Source organism: Triticum dicoccoides, chromosome 6B (assembly GCF_002162155.2).
Source record: "Triticum dicoccoides isolate Atlit2015 ecotype Zavitan chromosome 6B, WEW_v2.0, whole genome shotgun sequence".
NCBI classification, from domain to species: Eukaryota; Viridiplantae; Streptophyta; class Magnoliopsida; order Poales; family Poaceae; genus Triticum; species Triticum dicoccoides.
The window spans coordinates 106,677,488-106,693,677 of NC_041391.1; the positions used below are offsets into that span (position 1 = coordinate 106,677,488).

Here is a 16,190-nt window from a genome sequence, read left to right on the forward strand (position 1 = left end):
GTGTGTTTTGGGTTCCTAACACTCGACACTGCGGCCTTGCCCTGGCTGGCCGCCAGATCTTGGGTCTGTTTGGATCGATGCTCGGTGTGTGGAGGGGACTCGACTTCTTCACTCTCCTCCGAGGTATCACTGCTGCCATCGTTGTCGTCAGTGTATTCAATATCAACATTGCCACCCTCGCTCTCCATTCCTTCAATGAGTTGTTCTCCATTCGGCACAGGCAAAAACATCTTCGTGAATGTTTGCAGGACACAAATTTCAAAGTTAGTCGGTTCTCAATACAGTGGCATATTGGAAACAAAAAGTAAAACACTCGACAAGTTATGTCTCACCTCCCCTGGAGGATGCCCAGCATCGAAATGCAGAACCCGCTTGGATCCACGCGGATTGTCACAAGCTCTGGTGATGCTCCTAAGCCATTGCATCACGGTCTCTTCCTTGACATCCTTTGGATGGATCCGAGTGGAATTGTCAATTCCAGAATATAGCCACATGGGGTGGTCGCGTGCTTGCAGAGGCTGGATTCGTCGACTGAGGAACACCACCAACAGATCCAAGCCTGTCACCCCGCCCCAGATCAACCCAACTACAGCTTCTACCAAGATCCCCACCTCAGCTTTCTCCTCCTCGTCCACAGTCAGCGAGCGAGGAGCACTGTGTCTCACCAACGAGAAAGGGGGGAGGCCAGTCGATGAACCAGGGGTCGGAACGTCATTGCAATAAAACCAGGTCGACTGCCAACCCCTAACTGACTCGAGGAAGGTCATGGAAGGGAAGGCACTTCTACCTCTCATCTGGACACCTAAACCCCCACACATCTGGATAACGTGGGTCCTTGCATCACTCGAATTCGCTTTCTTGACCGACTGAGAGCGGCATGGGAAGATGTGTTTGAATAGCCCCGGTGGGGGTGACAACCCAAGAAGTTTTCACACATCGAGACGAAGGCAGCAAGGTACGATGTGGCATTCGGGGGGAGATGGTGGATTTGCGCACCGAAGAAATTCAGGAAACCACGAAAAAACGGATGAGAAGGTAAGGGAAAACCTCTCTCCACGTGAGTGAGGAGGAGGACCCGCTCTCCGGGCGCGGTGCGGGCTCGACCTCCCCCTCCGGCAACCTCCAAGATCCACGGACCAGCAAGCCGTTGGAGGTGAGTCCGTCGAGGTCCTCCGTCGTGACCGTCGAGGCCAACAAATCGCCCTGGATCCAGCACGGCGACAGCGCAGCCCGGGAGCTCGACGCCTTCTTCCCCTTGATGACCTTCTTGGCACGCTCTAGCTGCGCCGTCTTGTCCTTCGCCATCTCCGCGGTGGTCCTCGGAGCCGAGCAGGGCGGCGCGGCACAGGGCGGAAGAGGTGGAGAGGCAAGGTGAAAGGGGGGAAAGGGGATAGCACTATTTACCCCTCGACTACATCGCTCTTTATATTTGCCCGACTGAGTCGCTGACCTGTGGGCCAGCAAGATCCCTACGCATCCTACTAACATGGGTGACGCAGTATGTGGTGATAAAGGCGGAACGATAATCGAGGAGTCCCGCCCCACTTGCCCCGCTCGCTGCATAGTTGTCGATATGCGCGCTTCTCCAATTTTTCGAATCCCGTGAAATCCAGGTCCGACAGAACGATCAATCGCATCAAAAGATCTCCTTGACTACTCGGGTCCGACCCGACGTCTGGGATCACTCGGCTGCTTATCAAACCAGAATCAATCGAGACAGCTGATAAGGAATTAAAGCAGCGCGGGTGTCTGCAAGACTCTGGAGCATCTCCGAAGTGCTGAGCTTAACCAGAACCCGCACTGGTACTTTTCACCCGATCCCCGATCCATTCGGGGGCTAACGATGATGACATGTACCTAGCGTAGGGTCCTAGGCCTGACCTACATGCCCTACCCAAGTACACTACATATAAGAATCCAAAACCTACAAAGCTAGAAAGGAGGTGTCGATTGGAATGACCACAGCGTGCAAGTCACTCGACGCAAAATTCACTCGATTACTCCTCCACCACTCGACCATCCTTATTCACTCGGAGCACCTAATTTCACTCGAAGGCAGAAGGCAGTCACTCCGGATGGCAACGGTCAGGCTATCAGTTCGTCGCTATAAAGATCACTAAGTGTAGGCGTTATCAGAAACGCCCGCACCTTTACTGTCTCATTGAACCCTTGCGTAATGGAGGCCGATGAAGGGTCAGCAGACTCTATATAAGCCGCCCCTCCGCTCCTGCACAAGGGTTCGCACCCTCTATAACTCAACACTCGCGAAAATTTAAGGGTCGACGTTTGGAATACCCTCACGGGATTTGCAGGAAGATGTTGGAGTGGATTCGTCGTGCAAACATCTCCCCAGTCCCACCAACGCAGCAAGTTGGCATCTTATTCTCACGTGCACGTCTCTGGATCTGAACCCAAACGCTCGGCCCGCTCCAACCCCATTCCCGACCCAAACAAACCCAACCTCGCGCAAAATTTCCCACCCGCGACCCGGTGAATACAGATCACGCACGCGGCCGCAGCCGCCACCGCCAGCCAATGCCACCTGCCGCCGCCGGCTGCCACTGCTGCCGGCGGCCAACTCCTATTCGCTGACCGCCGCCGCCCGTGCCCGCCATGCCCCGCCTCCTCGCCCCACTCCCCTCCCGCTCGCGCCGCCGCCGCCTCCTCGTCATTCTGTCGAACACCTTCTCGGCGTCCACCGCCTCACCACACCGCGCGCCGCCCCCGCCGCCGCCGCCGCTGCCGCAGCTCTCCCCGCTGCTCCCCCGGACCGCGGAGTCCTACGCCTCCATCTCTGAGGCCGCGTCCGACATCGCCGTCTCCTTCCGCGACTGGTTCCTCGCGCCCCGCGCCGCCGAGCCGCTCGCCGCCCTCGACTCGATCTACGAGGCCCTCGCCTCGGACGACGCGGCGGCGCTCGAGGCGCTCCCGCTCTCGGAGGAGCTCGTCCTCTCGGTGCTCCGCCACCGCCCGCGGAGGCTCCCCGACGGCGACGCGGTTCTGCTGCTCCGCCTCAAGTTCTTCGACTGGTCGGGCCGCCGCCCGCACTACCTCCACACGCGCGCCGTCTACCATGCCGTCTTCCGCCTGCTCTCGCGCGCGCGCCGCGCCTCTGTGGTGCTCGACTGGCTCCGCCTCTTCACCACCACCTCCGCGTCCACCGGGCAGCCGCGCTTCCATCAGACGCTCGTCGTAGGCTACGCCGTCGCGGGCGACCCCCAGCGCGGGCTCAGCGTCCTCGGCCGCATGCGCTTCCGCGGCATGGACCTGGATGCCGTCTCCTCCCGCATACTCCTCAACTCACTTGTCGATGCGTCATTCCACGACTTGGCCGACTCCTTCGCCCGCAACCTTGCTGCTAGTCCCGTTGCAACCTGCATCCGCATCAAGAGCCTGTGCCGCCGCGCCCGCTTCAGCGATGCCACTGCACTACTTGACACCCTTCCTTTCGCCGAAGCATCCAGAGGCCCCGCCGCTGGCTCTATTGTCACGGAGTTCTGCCGGCGTGGGCGCTTTGACGAGGCAGCCCAGATTGTTGGTAAATTCTCGTCATGTGATGTGTACGGCGCGTGGATCCATGGTCTCATTGAGGCTGGGATGCTTGATACTACATTGCAGTTCCTTTCTGATAAGAAGGAGGCTGAGGGATATATCCCTGACGGTCAGCGGTATGATAAGCTTGTCCACCGTCTTCTCCGCAAGAACAGACTTGGTGAAGTTTATGATTTGCTTGTGGAAATGATGGAGGAGGGCATTGCTCCAGGCCGTTCAACCATGAATGCCGCGCTTTGCTTCTTTTGCAAAGCCGGGCTTGTGGAAGTTGCCATGCATTTGTATAGATCAAGATTGGATCTTGGGATTAACCCAAACAAGGATGTCTACAACAATCTGATCAGGGCACTGTGCCGAGGTGGGGCCACAGAAGAGGCTTGTCTGGTATTGGAGCAGTCTATGGAAGATGGATACTTTCCTGGCCGTCAGACATTTGCAATGTTCGCAAATGTGCTGTGTCAGGAAGGGAAGCTAGATAAGGTGAGGGAGCTGCTCGATAGGGCTCTCAAGCAGGAGGCGTGGCCAATGGACAATGTATTAGCCAAGTACCTTGTTGCATTGTGCAAGAGTGGGAATGTGGACGAGGCATGTAAAGTGCCTCAGATAGCGAGCAGCAAGAACCCTGCGGGCCTATATCGCTACGAATCAACTTACAAGAGCTTGATCAGAGCATTAATATTGATTAGGAGGGTGGATGTGCTCCCAAGGCTCATACTTGAAATGCAAGATATGGGACACATCCCGACCCGAAGCCTCTACCAGTCGGTTGTTTGTGAATTGTGTGAGCTGAGTAAGTATGGTGAGGTTCTTGAGCTGCTGGAGAACCAGTTGCGGAGGAGTGAACTCCAACCCCGTGTGTGCTATAACTACTTCATCTCTGGGGCTGGACATGCTAAGAAGGCTGATGTGGCCAGGGAGGTGTACAACCGGATGGAGTCTGCAGGGATTGAACCATCTGTCGAAAGCAATATCCTTCTTCTCATGAATTATCTGAGGAGTAAGCGTATTGGTGACGCACTGACCTTTTTCAACTTCATTCATGAGAAGAAGCCACCTGGGACCAAGATGTATAACGTATTTATATCTGGTCTATGTGAAGCTCGGAAGCCGGAGCAGGCAATGGTATTTTGGAGGGAAGCAAGGGATAAAGGATTAATACCGAGCATCGACTGCTATGAACAGCTTGTGCTCCTTTTGAGCTCTGTTCAAGATTATGACAGTGTTGTGAAGATTATTGATGACTTCAGGGAAACAGGGCGCCCTGTTTCAGCATTCTTGTGTAATGTGCTTCTGTTGCACACACTGAGGGGCAGCGATCTTCTCAAGGCTTGGGCGCGTTCAGAAGATAAATCCGGGTCTCTTGAAGCAAGAGCTGGAGAGATCAAAGGTCGGGGGGCAGGACGATTCTTGATTGGCCAACTTATCGAGTTGTTTGCAAGCGGTATCAGGAACAGGAGTGACTTGGAGGTTTTAGAAGAGGGTCTAGAACAGTTCTTTCCTGTCGACATTTATACTTATAACATGCTGTTACGAGGATTGAGCATGGCAGGGAGGATGGATTCTGCCTGTAACATGTTCGAAAGACTCTGCCAAAGGGGCTATCTACCGAATCGATATACTTTTGATATAATGGTACATGGCTTCTGCAAGCATGGCAGCAGAAGTGAGGCTGAAAGGTGGATGGAGGCAATGTACCGAAACGGGTTCTATCCCACTTGGTACACTATGAGGTTATACAACAATACATCCTTGCGACCGCATGATCAGAAGGCCATTTCATTTGTATAAGTAATAATTACATATCTCATCGCATCCGTCTGTTGATCTGAAAGTCCTATGACTTTGCCAAAACAGGTAATGTATTGTTAAACCTTGCTCTTGGATTCATTTTCTACTCCATTGTTAGGTCTAGTTGTTTGAGAAGTTTTCGAACCAGTAGGTTTTTGCTGGTTTCCAGAGAACTGAGATATTTGGTAATATTTTTGCTACTGTTTTCTTATGACACAAGGGATAAATCCCTTGCACTTTATTTTGGACTCGTCACACTAGCCTGCCTACTGGATGTTAATTGGTCAGACATGAGAAAATATGTTGGATGGACCATTTTCGTGGCAATCCCACATTGCTTGCACAGTTACAAGAGACGTGCAGTTGCTTAATAAAAGAGTGAACATGTATTTTCTATTATATTCGCATAAATTACATCGTTTGTGTGATAGTGGAACTGATTGTGTGATGCACATTGAAGTTGTTCTTTTTTTTGTTTGGCACTATACACTAAAGTGGTTCTAGTTAATCTGGGTTATGCGAATGTCTAATAGACCAAAAGTTCAAAACAGTTTAACTTTTAATGTTTATAAACCACACAGTAATTCAGTTCAATGTTTTACATTGTTTTGCTCCAAATTTTGAGCATTGTGCAGGCACTCATTTTGGGGATCAAACATATTCATGTGGAGCATATTCCTAAACTTAACATATAGCATCCTGAGATTCACACCTCACCTGGCACGGCATAGCATGCGTAGGTATTAGTTTACATGTAACATTGATATATTTTTTTCGGTGTCCCTTGATGTATTCTACTAGCTCGACGTAGTTTTGCGGTTTGCGCTTTTTACCTGGTGTAACAATAATAATTCAGTCCCCACTGAATCAGTAGTATATTATAAGCAATGCAGGTTCCTTATCATGACATCATCATTATCTAGAAGCTTAGCGTAGCACTGCGAATAGATCGAAGGCAGATAGCTGGTCCAAATTATGCATTAGGTGTGCTTCGAGATCCAGTGGCTGTACACCTTGCAAGGTTGATCTGTTTATGGTACAAAGCTGTTTAGGCGACGATGGACTAGGCTCTTCTCTTTTTGCTGGCAAGTCGAGAATGAAATTGGATGGATATGTATGCTCCATTTATAGTTATATTGTGCTAGAAAGAAAGGAAGAGTTCCATCCGTTTGTGGTTTCGGAGATTGCTTTCCGACTTTCGCTCATATCTGAAAAGATCGAGGGTGCTGCCGAAGTCTTCATTGATCCAAACACGTTATGGTAGATGAGGAGAGACTTGCTGTATCCATTTCCCTCTCTGGCCAATGATTTGAGGAGCTAGCATCAGATGTTCTATTGTGGCATTTCTTTCTTGATAAAAACGCATAAAATGATGCGTAGATGAGACATTGTTTAGCGGGAAACTTGTGGAAGGCTTGGGCTATCCTCATTCGAAGGTTGTCTCCATATGGGTTTCCGTTTTTCCTTCCTGCATGAACACACTGTCCATGCAAAAAAAAAAAAACACTGTCCATGCATTTATGGCCACAACTCTAGTTTATGGTACCGTTTGAATGGACCATTTGAACTAAAAATCACACAAATTAATTCATGTAAAAGATTTTTTTTTGACAGCAAGTCATGTAAAAGATAATACTCCGCACTTTGTATCGGAGCTGCGTCAACTAATTTGGATAGGAGATACTAGTCATTCAGTAGCCTTCTCTGGGGGAAACAAGCTCATCTTATTGATCTCTGAGGGGAAACAAGCTCATCTTATTGATTTCAGAATTGTACTATAGTATGTTTTTTTATGTTGATTATGGATTAGACAGTTTTTAGCATTTCGATATCTTGGAAAGAAACGCCGCACGCATACTGTCACCGAATCAAACGCTCACCCAAATTTTTCGTGCGAGACCAAGCACTTTTGTCAGCAGTGCACCAAAGAAAAACAAATCACAAACAATTAGCCCCTGCACAATTAAAACAGGTTTCTTTTGCCAATCTACAGATACTCTTATCAATCTTGAAATCAGTTGCATCTACAGTAGGCAATGTTCAAAGCAGATTTTTTTTTTTGACAAAATGTTCAAATCAGAATTGTTACATTTATCAAATTAACCCAATATATTATGCCAGTGAGAACAGCCCCATCATTACACTTAAAAGTGGGCTAACTTTCACCTAAAATGGTAAAAAGAAAAAAGAGGAACGGCTGGGATTAAGCGGGCCTATATACACAGTTCAAACTTCCATCTGATATACTAGCACACTCATACACATAGTCAACGTTTTTTTTTCCTGCTAACAGAGCTTATTCCACAAAACAAAGAGGAGAACATCCAAAAAAAAGGGCACTTGTACAACTATTCCTGCATTAAGAAAGAGTACATTCTGCTCATTATCACTTAGGCATCTCGTCTATCAACTGTATTTGTTGTTGTCGACACCACGGCAGGTCGACCCTCTATGGCACCCGTTCTCACCTAGGCATGAAACGAGGGCCCCTGGTGGACGGAAGCGCCGCAAGTGGAACACAAGCGTCAGTCGATATCCAAGGTGGAGTATGGCGCATGGCCAACCTGCATTGGTTTAAAATGTGACCACTTTGTTAAGCAATTCATATACTATTACTAGCATGTAGTTGCACAGGGTCTAGAAATTCTGATGATCTCTGGTCGGATGTTTGCTAGTTTAGTACTTACCGAGCAATCGTCATGAACACGCCAGATAGTCTCGCCTAGAAGGTTCGCGACTGAAAGGATGGTCAGCTGCGGGAAATTCTTCTCCTCCTTCAAAGGGATAGTGTTCGTGATGATTACTTCTTGAAACAAACCACTTGATAATCTTTCGATGGCTGGTGGGCTGAAACAGTGATGTGAAACATACTAGTAAGAAATCAGAGCTAAACAAGTCGCCACAGTATAACGCAATAAAACATACGAGTCAAATTCAAGTTCAATGATTGCATCTCAGCCTTTTCTCATGAACAGAAATTGCAGCAAGACAGCATAATTATTCCAATCTCTATTGAAGGTTTACACTTTGGGTTCACATTTCCACGACACGGATCTAACACCACAAGTATAAACCAAATTTTGCTTAGCACCAAATATTTGGTAACCACTGGATTCTTTTTCCCTGTCCTCCTAACTCCTAAGTTATTGTATCCATCCAAAAATTTGTAGTTTAGATCCGACATACAATGTTAGACTATACCAGCACAATGCACACTTCTGAATTGCTCCCACAAATTGGTGCAGACTCTGGTTCCATCAAACTCTCAGCTCCATGGAATAAGTCTGTAACTACGTATATATTGCGGTGATGGGCCTCACCCCGCAGCAAGGCAAGTTCAGTAGTTTATCTATGGAATGGGCGTAAAAGTAGCGTACCTAAAAACAGCATGTGTACAACATGCATATACTTCTCTTGCTCCTTCTTGATGCAGCAGCTCAGCTCCTTTGGCAATAGTTCCTAATTTAATTGTACTAGTCTTATTAGGATATAAGTATTCATATTCAGAAGCAAACATTGTCAAATGGTAGCTAGTTTTGATATGCAACAAGATGTTATAATTTACTTCTCAGTTAGCAGGTTTCCAAGTTTAAACTATACTGCAGCTCATATGACTAGTATCCAAACCTTACTAAAAAATAATAATTGTAACTATATACTCCCTCCGTATCAAAATATAAAACGTTTTTTAATCTTTGGTCTCTGCTTTTAATATGATGCCACAACATATACATCACTAGTAACAACATGCCGGTTACCAACATTAGCCTCAACCAAGTAAACAGTTGCAAACACGACATTAAAACATGGCTTAACTGCCCCTCAGTGTGAAATGCTCAATCTTAGAATTATGTTTCCTATAACTTAAATGTGATAACTTACCTGCCGTATCAATCATATCATCCATCATAACAGCCACTTTTCCTCTAACATCTCCAATAAGATTCATTACCTGTAAGATGCACATGAAAAGTTATGCTTATTTAATCTGACAGAACTGAGCACATAAAGGCATGGAAAATAAAGCTAGCATGCACCATGTGAAACAGCACATCTCCAAATGCATTATACATTTCCTGCAGATTGACTACTACTTGCCTCAGCAACGTTGTGTCCATGCCTTCTTTTATCTACAATCGCTAGAGGTGCATCTGATAGCTTTTTGGCAAAAGTGCGTGCCCTTGCAACACCTCCAACATCGGGCGACACCACCACCAGGTCATTTGAACTAATTGTCTTGCTGGCGAGGTAATCAAGAATCACCGGCTTCACAGATCAAAGAGGCAAAGACAAACAGTTATGGAACGATGGATATCATATCACATGCCAGTTTTAAGGTAATTGATCAACTTAAGCAACATGTATCAGTAAGTACCTGGCCATAAACATGATCTACTGGGATGTCAAAATATCCCATGGCCTGACTTGAATGAAGATCACAAACAAGGACACGGTTTGCACCAGCTTCAGTAATCATATTAGCTACAAGTTTTGCAGCTATAGATTCACGACCTTGAGACTGAAAAAGCAGTGAAGTAAAAAAAAATTATGTTAGACATGGCAATGATTTTTTTTGTAAATATTAGGATGACGTGCCAGAAATATATAGTAAGACTGAGTTCCTGATCATGCATTATCCTGCCAGAACAACATGCTCTCATGGTAATAGAATATGCTGCACTATTCAGCATTAACTTTCAGTTCTCCATATTTATGAATCTCTACTCCCATAAAAAACCGAGTTGGTGGATGGTGTGCCTGCCATCCATCATTTTCGACCATCAGATCTGCATCCGACGCATGGGAGACAACCCCACTTCACATTTACAAATAGATCCTTATTTTTTATGTCCTGCTCCATCTATCCCCACCTCATCGAACAAAAGGCATTTGATCCTTCTAGGAAAGGGGAGCAAACAATGGAACCGAACTGGGCAGGTGGCCACTGATGCTGACACGCCGCCGGCACCGGCCGCTCCGAACGCCTCTCCCGACTCCTCTCTACCGTAGCAGCCCAACCGCTCACTACCTCCACCTCCCCCTCCCCCTCCTCCCAATTGTCTCCTCTTCCCCTACCCCGTCTCGTTCAACGCCGACGTCGGCAAGTACACGGCCGGCACCGTCCGATGTGGTCCGCCCCAATTCCACGACATTTGTTCCATCAATTATTTTTCATAAATACCCATGCATATGGTAGACTTTCAACGCTCTGGACTCGACCCAATACCGATGTGCCGTACCAAGCATCGGGTTGTTTAGTTTGTTAGCGTTTGCCGTTGGAAGCTGAGGCGATCATTTGTGTTCTTATTATGGTAGTCATGGCCTTGCACAAGATCAGCATTATAATATAATAACAAAAAAGCAAAACAAAGTCTCATCCAAACTATTTATTCCTGACACCAACGGATACATAGATAAATGCTCTGAAGGAGCGATAAAAACACTTTGCGACATACCATCTCATACTATAAAATCTCTAAAGGTACTGCGACACCTCCCTCATGCTTGGTCTTTTGGTCTGAATATAACAGAGACAGTTATGTACGCAATAGTGATTGTCTGATGTCCTTTTAAGTGAGCAGGTAGATGAAGCAAAAAACCTAGAACCCTATCTAATAAAGGAAAATTTGCGTCTACTCCCTCTGTTCCTAAATATAAGTATTTTAAGAGATTCCACTATAGACTACATACGGAGCAAAATGAGTGAACATATACTCTTTAAGGCGTCTATATACATCCGAATGTAGTCTCTAGTGGAATCTCTAAAAAGACTTATATTTAGGAACGGAGGGAGGATAATCTTTGTATACCAGTATATATGTGCATATACTTCCGAGTGTATAACATGCTCATTGATTATTTTGTTATTAAACAGTGCTTGCTGGAGATGACAAATCAAGCGCACTAAGAAGGCAAAGCAAAGGCCAAAAAATTTGTCTGATTTCCTGTGCTTGGGTACGAGCTGGTTTGTAGCAAAGGAAGATACTCTACCGTTTTACAGTGGTAGATTTTATAGCGAGGGAGGTACTCTGTTTTTTTAGATGGAAGATACTCTGCTTTGTGGCAAGGGGAGATACCGTGTTACTTCTGCCCCATTTTTGTACATCTAGGCTTAATAACAAGATTACGCTCTTTGTTAAGTAACTTTGTGATGGTGCGCTTCTCGTGATGAGGCCCCTATGCTTCATGAGACGATTGATTGTAAGTAAGCATAAAAAACATTCATGTGCAATCTTTAATTGGTATTACGGACTTGATTGTGTGCCACTCTATTTTGTGCATCAGATCTGGAAGGCTCTTCTTTTTCTTTTTCTTTTTCTTTGTTCCTTTTCTTCATTTGCTCAGCAACGGACATATTGATTCAAGTTACTGTTTGGAGAAGCTGAGAGTAGGACCTTAAAGAAAGTAGAAAAGTAAAGAAATGGTGGCAAATAACGAAAGAAGAAATTTGAATCATGTTGGTTTTGAAAATTGTCATGATTATGCATCCTCGCTGTTGTAATGCCACAATCAAAGCTCATTTATTCGTGCTTGTACTTCTATCTTTCATATATGGCCCAATATAAACATGTTTGCAATTGTTTATGTTTTTTCTGGAAATGCATAAGTCCTTTCATCTCAATTTTATTACATGAGAAATCTTGTTACACTGAAATTTTCAAAACTGCAATGTTTCCGCTAACAAACCGATGTGTCATTTTCAAATCCATTTGATTTGTGCTTCGTCTCACCATGAATGATGCCGCCTCCCTTTTTTTTTCTCTGTGGCAAAGCACAGGCATTCGACTAGAATTTTTCACATATAGGTGTGATTTTATTTGACCTCAGAAAGTTTGGTTTGGTTACACAGTAATGGTAAAAGCACAGGTGTGCAAGCCGTGACAACTGACAAGTCTATGGTGTAGGCTTCCGTTTTGTAACTAAAATAAGAAACCAACATTTAAAAAGTGTTACCTTCCTGTCAGCCCTGGCATAACCGAAATAAGGGATGACTGCAGTAATATTCTTAGCAGATGCTCTTCTACATGCATCAATCATGATGAGTAGCTCCATGAGATTCTCGTTTGCTGGAGGGCATGATGGTTGCACAAGGAACACATCGCAGCCCCTTACACTTTCTTGTAACTGAACGTATATTTCGCCATCAGCAAACCTTTTTATGTTGATCTTCCCAAGTTCTAGACCCATGTAGCTTGCTATTTCCTGTCACAAGACACCAAGAAGAAAAATACAGCTTAGAGTGGCATTGAGTGACAAATCATTCAGTTTGGCATGGAGGGATTTATAACAAGTACTAGCTCGCTACTTGATGTATTCAATTTCAAGAATAGCTTTCCGGTTTCCACGGTTCATGTCTTTTTAAGCTTAGTTCACATTTGCATAGTTGTTTGTCTAAGCTAGACCCACTTACCATTTCCCTTGCAAAAAAAAAAGTAGTGTGCTCCTCGGAACCAGGAGGAGGACACGATGATAATAGTATGTGGAACTGCAGAAGCATGAAAGGTGAATTTCTCCAAGGAAGATCCAACCGACCTGGGCGAGCGAGGGATTTGCCGTTCCTGAGAAGATGCGCAGCCTGGTGTCGTCCTTCCTGATGTTTGTGTCCCCGAAGATCGGCATCGTCGCAGGGGTCCACGGCGACCTGTCGGACAGCGGAACGCAGGGGGGTGATCCATTGACCGCCCTCAGCCTCACAGGATCGACCCTCTGGCACCTCTGCATGCACAAAGATGAATTTCGCTCAAGCACACTACCACGAGCAGTTCGTTCCGGTACCAAGCTAACTGTACATCAAGCTGCTTCCGTTCGATGAAGCGCACATCAACACAAAAATAGTGGAAAGAGCGCACAGCGCGTCGACGAGCAATCGTTCGCGCAAACAATGTGCTCCCGGGCTCCAGAAAAGGAAATCAATCTGTGACGAAGGCGAGCGGGGGTAGGGGGTGGGAGGGGCGGAGCTCACCACGGCGGCGTGGCCCGAGCGCGCGCGGAGGAGGCGGTCCCGGCTTCGGGCGGCGAGCGGGGACGCCGCCGGCCCGGCCGCGACGGCGGCGGCGGAGGAGGAGGAAGGGAGCGGCATGGGGAAAGGTCGCTCGCTGGCTAGGGTTTAATCCGGGTTAAGCCGAGGGGTTTGCCACCAGTTCCAGCCGCCAACGGTTTTATGAAAGAGTCTTGCCAACTGAGGAATTAACTGCCTCATCTGCCTGCGCCGTGATTTGCACATGAGAAGGTCGTTCTGTTTTATCTCAACCTGGTAAAAAAAAATAAGCGCGGGGTATTGGAAGAAAAAATATACTATGAGTTTTAAAATATATATATACATTGTACTCCCTCCGTTCCTAAATATAAGTCTTTGTAAAGATTTCACTGTGAATGACATACAGATGTATATAGATGCATTGTAAGTGTAGATTCATTCATTTTGCTCCGTATGTAGTCCATCTAGTGGAATCCCTACAAAGCCTTATATTTAGGAATGGAGGGAGTATGTTTTTAAATGTCAATCGCTTAACTATAGAACTAAATGATCTTCTATTTACTCGAGCCGCCACATTCAGACTAGCTCTCGCCTCGCTCCCTCCCCATGGGCGACACGGGCGGCGACCAAATCGCCAAGACCTCCACCGCCCCATACAATCCTCCCTCTCGCCGTCGCCGGCGCCTCCCGCGGGCAAAGCTCTCGTGGAGCAGGCGGCGGCGGTGGCTGCAACAATCCTTTCTCTGCGACGGGCGGCACCTCTCACGAGCAGGGGAACTCTGGGCGGGGCGGCGGCCTCGGACCGGGCTCCCGGTGTGGCCGGGCTGTGGACAGCACGCGTACGCGCAGCGGGGGCTCGGATCCGGGTGTGCACGTGGAGCGCAGATCAATGGCCGGGCACGGCGGCGGCTGGCGCGCGACGGGCGCGGTGACCGGCTGGGGGTGGTGGGTGTACTTCTTTGGAGCGCGAGGTGCGCTGCGGTGGGAGAACCTGCTCGTTTGCTCTGCTGCTTCGCTCGCTCGGCTCCGATTGGATCTGGTGCAAGGTGCATCGATTTGGGTGTTGCGCGTCGCGATGCGGCATTGGTTGTTGCGGCGGTGGTGGCCATGGTGATGTTGCGGTGGTGGACGATGGCTTCGACCAGGGGGTGGTGTGTGTCTGGTCGTGGTGGATCGTGGGATCCCGCGGCCAGAATGGGGTTGGCCTCGGCAGGTGGTGGCTGGTGGGCGGCGGTTGGTGGCGGCAGGTGGTCGGCGCATCTCCGGGAGAAACCTTTGCTTCGGCCTTCATTAAAGTCGGCGACGGTGGCGCCCATGGGTGTCGTGATCTTTCTTGGAAGCGTCATCGTTGAGATGTGCTCTTCCTTCCCATGACTTTGGCTCCGGAAGGAAACCTCAGATCCGCTGGATTGGGCGATGGAGGCGTCTTCGTGTATTTCTCCTCCTTTAGGACATCGCGGAGTCGGCTATGACTGAGAGATTGGTGGATTGCGACATCTTCGTCGTGGATGGCAGTATCTTCGGCGCGTGGTTTGCTGAGGCCGGGCGCTGATTTCTATTTGGGAACGATGGTGGCGTCGAGAGGAGCTCGGGTTGCGGCTGGACTTTGGTAGTCGGTTCTTCTCGGCGTGTCCGAGGTGCTCTTTTGTGGGTTGCTTTGAAGTCGAAGCTGCGATGGAGCGGGTCCAGGTGGTGACGATGACAGGCACTCGGTGGTCGTTTGCGCAGGGCACGGTCGGCGCAAGTCCTGCAGATTTCCCTTGCGATACTCGTTGTCAAAGTCAGAGTTGTCGGTTACTTGCGCGTGTGGCCATCCGTTTGCATGTGCCGTCGTGGCTTCTGCGGTTGTTTGTGAGTTTGCTTCGATGATGGAGCTCTTTGGTGAAGCCAGAGTCGCCCGTTTGAGGCAACCAGTGATGACGATAACGCTTGTGACTCCTCAGCGGATGTCTTTCTTCTTTCCCGTTTTTGGTTCCATGTCGGTTGCCAGGTTGGCCGGTGGCCCATGTCATATGGGTTGGCTTGTATCGGTTTTAGCCTGATTTTCCTCCAATTAACCAGGCAATTATCTTCTTTTTAAACAATGAAAATGGAAAATGGCATTTTGAAAAAAAAAACTTCTATTTACTCCCGGGACAAAACACCCAACGAAACATACAATATCTTTTATTAATTTTGTGGAATTTTATGAGACATGGAAAATATTTTATTGAAGTAAATAATCCCTCTATTCCTAAATATAAGTCATTCTCCCCTAGCGACATATAGTTCAGAACAGAGGTAATAGATGTTTTGGTTAAGTGATTTGTTTTCTTTTTACAATGTGACATTTGATTTATGTTGTAAGTGTCTATAACAACAACAACAACAACAACAACAACAACAACAACAACAACAACAACAACAAATCAATACATGCATATTACAACTCAACTAAAAAAAATACATGCACATTAGACATTACAAGTAATTTTTCCTAGAGGGATGGAAGTAGACATCCCATCAATTTCAAAGCAAAATGAATTGTTTTTCAAGCCTAGCGTCTTTCTTGATTTTTTTTGGCGAAACAGTCAAAGGTTATATATTAACTAGGACGAACTCATGAAAAATACCCTTACCGAAATCAAAAAATGCATTCAAATTCTTAGGGGTGCCGAAGTCTTCCTCTTGCATACACCGACAAGAGCAAACCGTGAGCAATACTCATTGCTGCCTCTAGGCCTCGGTCTCAACAAAGCAAAGTTTCTTAAACATGATCTGCGTAGACCAGGAGACACCGGCGGCCATGATCCGCGTAGCGAATTGCCGGCCCGGAGAAGAAAATGGCGTAGAGAGCTGTAGCACGCCCCAGAGAAATTGGATCTTTTGCCCC

At 47.4% G+C, this 16,190-nt stretch overlaps 2 protein-coding genes across 3 annotated transcripts; one reads left to right on the forward strand and one right to left on the reverse strand.

Moving 5' to 3' along the window:
- Positions 1-2,484: 2,484 nt before the first annotated feature.
- LOC119320221 (pentatricopeptide repeat-containing protein At1g71210, mitochondrial-like) lies at positions 2,485-12,276 on the forward strand. 2 transcript variants are annotated; one of them, XM_037594324.1, is made up of 2 exons: positions 2,485-5,406; positions 11,216-12,276. In XM_037594324.1, the coding sequence occupies exon 1, from the start codon at positions 2,614-2,616 to the stop codon at positions 5,338-5,340; it is 2,727 nt and encodes a 908-aa protein (XP_037450221.1). In that variant the 5' UTR covers positions 2,485-2,613; the 3' UTR covers positions 5,341-5,406; positions 11,216-12,276. The 2 variants fall into 2 exon arrangements, with proteins under 2 accessions (XP_037450221.1, XP_037450220.1); XM_037594323.1 differs by lacking the exon at positions 11,216-12,276 and adding an exon at positions 5,976-6,502.
- Positions 7,431-13,456, reverse strand: LOC119320222 (ribose-phosphate pyrophosphokinase 1, chloroplastic-like). The gene is made up of 9 exons (XM_037594325.1): positions 13,304-13,456; positions 12,874-13,056; positions 12,295-12,543; positions 9,716-9,859; positions 9,439-9,606; positions 9,223-9,292; positions 8,718-8,799; positions 8,028-8,187; positions 7,431-7,904 (listed from the first exon to the last, which is right to left on the reverse strand). Exons 1-9 carry the CDS (start codon positions 13,418-13,420, stop codon positions 7,866-7,868), a joined length of 1,212 nt encoding a protein of 403 aa, XP_037450222.1. The 5' UTR covers positions 13,421-13,456; the 3' UTR covers positions 7,431-7,865.
- Between the last annotated feature and the right edge of the window lie 2,734 nt (positions 13,457-16,190).